General features: G+C 39.5%; 1 protein-coding gene across 1 annotated transcript in view; it reads left to right on the forward strand.

Moving 5' to 3' along the window:
* LOC308102289 (kinesin-like protein KIF1C) overlaps positions 1 to 7,500 on the forward strand; it is an 85,115-nt gene that overhangs the window by 51,159 nt on the left and 26,456 nt on the right. The window contains exon 21 of the mRNA XM_080451934.1: positions 4,627 to 4,710. Coding sequence (XP_080308060.1) covers positions 4,627 to 4,710 — 84 coding nt within the window. The remainder of the gene's footprint in view (positions 1 to 4,626; positions 4,711 to 7,500) is intronic.

Consider the following 7,500-nt stretch of genomic DNA (forward strand, 5'->3'; position numbering starts at 1 on the left):
ACATTTTCAGGTAGGTGACAACTTTTTAAACCAATCAGGAGAGAGCTCTGAAAATGCATTTTCTGTTTAATAAAGAGCTGGAGAGACATGGAGACTGAACAAACACTCTATAGCAATGATTACTATCACAATATAGAGCTATTTAACACTTTTTTGAACAAAAGTAAATCACTTACCCTACCTTTAATTAGAATTTTCATTTCAATATCAGTCACCAGAAGCAGAGACGTGTGTTTTAATGAGTCTAACATTCATTAGAAGGACAATATCAGTCATTAGAAGCAGAGACGTGTGTTTTAATGAGTCTAACATTCATTAGAAGGACAATATCAGTCACTAGAAGCAGAGACGTGTGTTTTAATGAGTCTAACATTCATTAGAAGGACAATATCAGTCACTAGAAGCAGAGACGTGTGTTTTAATGAGTCTAACATTCATTAGAAGGACAATATCAGTCATTAGAAGCAGAGACGTGTGTTTTAATGAGTCTAACATTCATTAGAAGGACAATATCAGTCACCAGAAGCAGAGACGTGTGTTTTAATGAGTCTAACATTCATTAGAAGGACAATATCAGTCACTAGAAGCAGAGATGTGTGTTTTAATGAGTCTAACGTTCATTAGAAGGACAATATCAGTCACTAGAAGCAGAGACGTGTGTTTTTATGAGTCTAACATTCATTAGAAGGACAATATCAGTCACTAGAAGCAGAGACGTGTGTTTTAATGAGTCTAACATTCATTAGAAGGACAATATCAGTCACTAGAAGCAGAGACGTGTGTTTTTATGAGTCTAACATTCATTAGAAGGACAATATCAGTCACTAGAAGCAGAGACGTGTGTTTTTATGAGTCTAACATTCATTAGAAGGACAATATCAGTCACTAGAAGCAGAGACGTGTGTTTCAATGAGAGTCTAACATTCATTAGAAGGACAATATCAGTCACCAGAAGCAGAGACGTGTGTTTTAATGAGTCTAACATTCATTAGAAGGACAATATCAGTCACTAGAAGCAGAGACGTGTGTTTTTATGAGTCTAACATTCATTAGAAGGACAATATCAGTCACTAGAAGCAGAGACGTGTGTTTTAATGAGTCTAACATTCATTAGAAGGACAATATCAGTCACTAGAAGCAGAGATGTGTGTTTTAATGAGTCTAACGTTCATTAGAAGGACAATATCAGTCACTAGAAGCAGAGACGTGTGTTTCAATGAGTCTAACATTCATTAGAAGGACAATATCAGTCACTAGAAGCAGAGACGTGTGTTTTAATGAGTCTAACATTCATTAGAAGGACAATATCAGTCACTAGAAGCAGAGACGTGTGTTTTAATGAGTCTAACATTCATTAGAAGGACAATATCAGTCACTAGAAGCAGAGACGTGTGTTTTTAATGAGTCTAACATTCATTAGACGGACAATATCAGTCACTAGAAGCAGAGACGTGTTTTTCAATGAGTCTAACATTCATTAGAAGGACAATATCAGTCACCAGAAGCAGAGACGTGTGTTTCAATGAGTCTAACATTCATTAGAAGGACAATATCAGTCACCAGAAGCAGAGACGTGTGTTTTAATGAGTCTAACATTCATTAGAAGGACAATATCAGTCACTAGAAGCAGAGACGTGTGTTTTTATGAGTCTAACATTCATTAACACATTGGGTGCCAGAGGTTTATTAAAATATTATACGTTGAGTGCCTGCATTTCTTCCATCCACTTGCGTTATACGTTTCGTGCTGTGGAAGCCCCGACGCAGAAGTGCATGTAAACAAAGCGTGCGTGCGAGACGGCGGAGGGTCCCGACTAACGCCTGGAACAATAATATTTCTAACGCGATCCTCCATTGCAGCGTGATCGCCGATCGAAAACGGCTCGTTTCCACCAGATTAAAAAGAAATGGAGATATTAAGCTTTTAGTCAAGGAGATAACATTGAAAACGCCGACCGGAAGGATTTTTGACATGGAGCCAGATCCAGCCTCTTCTTCTCAGAAACTCCTTGGGTGATGTCAAAGTTTCGTTTTAGCGCCCCACGTGGCCCACATGTATAAAAATAGAATTGGGTCAAAAACGGTCCGGACCGTTTTCGGCACTTCTCGTTTGGATCCTCAAAAACGGTCCGGACCGTTTTTGGCATTCAATGTGTTAAAAGGACAATATCAGTCACTAGAAGCAGAGACGTGTGTTTTTATGAGTCTAACATTCATTAGAAGGACAATATCAGTCACCAGAAGCAGAGACGTGTGTTTCAATGAGTAACATTCATTAGAAGGACAATATCAGTCACTAGAAGCAGAGACGTGTGTTTCAATGAGTCTAACATTCATTAGAAGGACAATATCAGTCACTAGAAGCAGAGACGTGTTTTAATGAGTCTAACATTCATTAGAAGGACAATATCAGTCACTAGAAGCAGAGATGTGTGTTTTAATGAGTCTAACGTTCATTAGAAGGACAATATCAGTCACTAGAAGCAGAGACGTGTGTTTTTATGAGTCTAACATTCATTAGAAGGACAATATCAGTCACTAGAAGCAGAGACGTGTGTTTCAATGAGTCTAACATTCATTAGAAGGACAATATCAGTCACTAGAAGCAGAGACGTGTTTTAATGAGTCTAACATTCATTAGAAGGACAATATCAGTCACTAGAAGCAGAGACGTGTGTTTCAATGAGTCTAACATTCATTAGAAGGACAATATCAGTCACTAGAAGCAGAGACGTGTGTTTCAATGAGTCTAACATTCATTAGAAGGACAATATCAGTCACTAGAAGCAGAGACGTGTGTTTCTATGAGTCTAACATTCATTAGAAGGACAATATCAGTCACTAGAAGCAGAGACGTGTGTTTTAATGAGTCTAACATTCATTAGAAGGACAATATCAGTCACTAGAAGCAGAGACGTGTGTTTCAATGAGTCTAACATTCATTAGAAGGACAATATCAGTCACTAGAAGCAGAGACGTGTGTTTTTATGAGTCTAACATTCATTAGAAGGACAATATCAGTCACTAGAAGCAGAGACGTGTGTTTCAATGAGTCTAACATTCATTAGAAGGACAATATCAGTCACCAGAAGCAGAGACGTGTGTTTTTATGAGTCTAACATTCATTAGAAGGACAATATCAGTCACTAGTAGCAGAGACGTGTGTTTCAATGAGAGTCTAACATTCATTAGAAGGACAATATCAGTCACTAGAAGCAGAGATGTGTGTTTTAATGAGTCTAACGTTCATTAGAAGGACAATATCAGTCACTAGAAGCAGAGACGTGTGTTTTTATGAGTCTAACATTCATTAGAAGGACAATATCAGTCACTAGAAGCAGAGACGTGTGTTTCAATGAGTCTAACATTCATTAGAAGGACAATATCAGTCACTAGAAGCAGAGACGTGTTTTAATGAGTCTAACATTCATTAGAAGGACAATATCAGTCACTAGAAGCAGAGACGTGTGTTTCAATGAGTCTAACATTCATTAGAAGGACAATATCAGTCACTAGAAGCAGAGACGTGTGTTTCAATGAGTCTAACATTCATTAGAAGGACAATATCAGTCACTAGAAGCAGAGACGTGTGTTTTTATGAGTCTAACATTCATTAGAAGGACAATATCAGTCACTAGAAGCAGAGACGTGTGTTTTAATGAGTCTAACATTCATTAGAAGGACAATATCAGTCACTAGAAGCAGAGACGTGTGTTTCAATGAGTCTAACATTCATTAGAAGGACAATATCAGTCACTAGAAGCAGAGACGTGTGTTTTTATGAGTCTAACATTCATTAGAAGGACAATATCAGTCACTAGAAGCAGAGACGTGTGTTTCAATGAGTCTAACATTCATTAGAAGGACAATATCAGTCACTAGAAGCAGAGACGTGTGTTTTTATGAGTCTAACATTCATTAGAAGGACAATATCAGTCACTAGTAGCAGAGACGTGTGTTTCAATGAGAGTCTAACATTCATTAGAAGGACAATATCAGTCACCAGAAGCAGAGACGTGTGTTTTAATGAGTCTAACATTCATTAGAAGGACAATATCAGTCACCAGAAGCAGAGACGTGTGTTTTAATGAGTCTAACATTCATTAGAAGGACAATATCAGTCACCAGAAGCAGAGACGTGTGTTTTAATGAGTCTAACATGGTTAAAATGAAGATTGAAGTTACAATGGGTTTATATAGGAAGGTCTGTTAAAATGAATATCAAATATCTAAATACTGATTCAAACATCTTAAAAACTGGTTGGGGTGAAACACAGAAGCCTGGGTACATGTTAAAATGACCCAAACTTGTTTGACAGTGAAATATCCCTTTAAGAATGGCCAGCCGTTGATAAATGTGGCGTCTTTTAAAAAACAATCTCTTATCCTAATGTTTTCCATTTAGAGGCCTCCTCCTCGCCCCCTAGAGGTCAAAACTGTCACTGCAGACACAATTAAAAAAAGAATCATCACACTCAGAAATATGGCACGCTGTGAATGTGTGTGTTTTCTGTTTGATTTATAACTGGAGAGTGTGTGTGTGTGGGTGTTTAAATGCTCAGGGATTAATTCGCCCATGCTAATATGTGTGCCTCTATCTGTGTGTGTGTGTGTGTGTGTGTGTAGTGGTGGTAACATTGGAGCCACTGATTGGAGCAGAGACGTACGTCAATGGAAAACAAATCACCGACCCTCTAATACTGAAACAAGGTAAATACTTTACTATTACATTAATGTAATGTAATGTAATACTAATGCTATACTTTTCTATTACTAAAACACATCAGTGACCCTCTAATACTGAAACAAGGTAAATACTTTACTATTACATTAATGTAATGTAATGTGATACTAATGCTATACTTTACTATTACTAAAACACATCAGTGACCCTCTGTTCCATCAATCACATCATAAATGTCAATAAGCGAACACTAGCAGGTACCTGGAGGCTCAGGCATGTCTACTCTGTCTCTACTCTGTCTCTACTCTTCCATTCCTGTAAGCTCCAGGGGTTTCCCCAAGTTATTTTTTGGGGGAGTCCCCAGATGATTAGCTTAATGTCCAAACCTTGTACAGTAAACAACCCAACATACAGTATAAGTGTATACAGGGTATCTGCACATTTATGAAGTTACACTTTAATGACTTTAAGACCTACTTGCCATTAATGTAGTGTTTGTAAAGGTATTAATTGATTGCCCGAGTCCTGTGGTCAGAGTTCTGGTCCGGTTCTGATGAATATAAAGTAGTTCTGGTAGATTAGTAGATTTGGTGGGGGACGCTCATTACAAATAAATTAATTAAAAAAAACTAGCGTCATTTGTATTGTTGACCTATTTCTACCATATAGTGCAGGTTTCGTTAAACTTCGACCTCTCTGTCACATGGTCCTATTTTTTGTGTCCAGAATCACTGCGCCGCGGCAGCCTACTCACCTACAAAATATATGACACAAAAAATAGTACCATGTGACAGAGGGGTCGAAGTTGAACGAAACCTGCACTATATTGTAGAAATACGTCAACAATACAAATGAAGCTAGTTTTTTTGATACATTTATTTGTAACGAGCGGCCCCCACCAAATCACGGAACTACTTCATATTCATCAGAGCCGGACCAGAACTCTGACCACGGGACTCTGGCAATCAATTAATACCTTTGCAACCACTACATTCATGGCAAGTATTTCCTACAGCTTTAAGTCGAAAAATCCGAACTAACCCTTGAAGACCCCAGCTCTGCACTGACCTATTTGAAATAAAGCTTTTTCCTTTGGCCTCAGGACGCTCCTGTAAATACCGTCTTCATCCACGGCACCGCCTTACATTTATATGTCATATTACGGTTACGTAAATATTTAAATATATCAAATCTTCCTCGTAAGATACAGTATAAATGTCACAAAGAAAACCTGCCCATTATAGGACAGATTGAAAATACCTTTATACTTTGACGTTTAACCACTTGACCCTCTGTAAATCAAAGTGATAATAACTCATAAGACAGGAGTTCTACTTCACTCTACAAGACGTTCAGTTTTTACACATCGTTGCCCCATCAGGAGAGGGCCTCAGGATGGAATGTGACACGCACACACACACACACACACACCCCCACACACACACACACACACACACACACACACACACACACACACACACACACACACACACACACACACACACAGAGAGAGAGTAGCATCTGGTTCAGTAAATATTTTTTTGCAGTGGAATGCAAATTCCATTCCACCCCACGCTATCAATCATTTTATCTCCCTCTGTCTATCTGTCTGTCTGTCTGTCAGTCAGTGGTGTAAAGTAACTAAGGGCATTTACTCGAGTACTGTACTGAAGTAAAATGTTTAGGTATTTTTTACTTTACTGGAGTATTTCAAATGTTCTGTACTTTTACTTCTACTCCACTACATCTCAGAGGCAGATATTGTACTTTTACTCCACTACAATTATTGGAAAACTTTAGTTACTAGTTACTTTGTAGATATCTCCACAAATACAGTAGAATAATGAGAAATAGACTTTGTGAGGAACCATTTTCCTGGATTCCTCACAAGAGAAATGGTTGTTTTATGATTGAAAAAAATACTTTTAGAGACACGTTTACAATTATTAAAAGATTGATTTACAGCTTGGGTTTTTATCTATAAAGAATACATCACATGGATGCACCTGGGACATATCATCAGTGTTGTAGCCTGGGGTCATCGGGTGTTTCAGGTCTCGCAACAACATACACCCTCGCCCAGGTGACCCAGCCGGGGTTGATCAAGCCCCGACTTACGTCCCAGTAGCTACCCACGGTCAGTCCTCTTAGAGAAAGACAGACTTACGTCCCAGTAGTTACCCACGGTCAGTCCTCTTAGAGAAAGACAGACTTACGTCCCAGTAGCTACCCACGGTCAGTCCTCTTAGAGAAAGACAGACTTACGTCCCAGTAGCTACTGTACCCACGGTCAGTCCTCTTAGAGAAAGACAGACTTACGTCCCAGTAGCTACTGTACCCACGGTCAGTCCTCTTAGGGAAAGACAGACTTACGTCCCAGTAGCTACTGTACCCACGGTCAGTCCTCTTAGAGAAAGACAGACTTACGTCCCAGTAGCTACCCACGGTCAGTCCTATAGGGAAAGACAGACTTACGTCCCAGTAGCTACCCACGGTCAGTCCTCTTAGGGAAAGACAGGGCCACTCAGTCCGCTTCTCCAGAACTACTCTGCCTGAACACGGGGAGGCTCTGGCACGTGGAGGGACTAGGCTCTGTGGATGGCCTCCTGGCCGGGCTCCTCCTTCGTCTCACCAGGTCCAGGACCTGAGCGCTGCACCAGATCCACTGCACCAGATCCACTGCACCGCCCCGATCCAAACATCTCCTTCTGACGTGATGGTTCCTTGGGCCGATACTGATAGTATAGTGGTGTATATATATATATATATATATAGTATATTTAGGGGTATAGTAGCCTGGCTTCAGCCCCTGAAAT

Source organism: Gymnoscopelus braueri (genome assembly GCF_963280865.1).
Source record: "Gymnoscopelus braueri genome assembly, chromosome: 15".
In the NCBI taxonomy this organism is placed as follows: Eukaryota; Metazoa; Chordata; class Actinopteri; order Myctophiformes; family Myctophidae; genus Gymnoscopelus; species Gymnoscopelus braueri.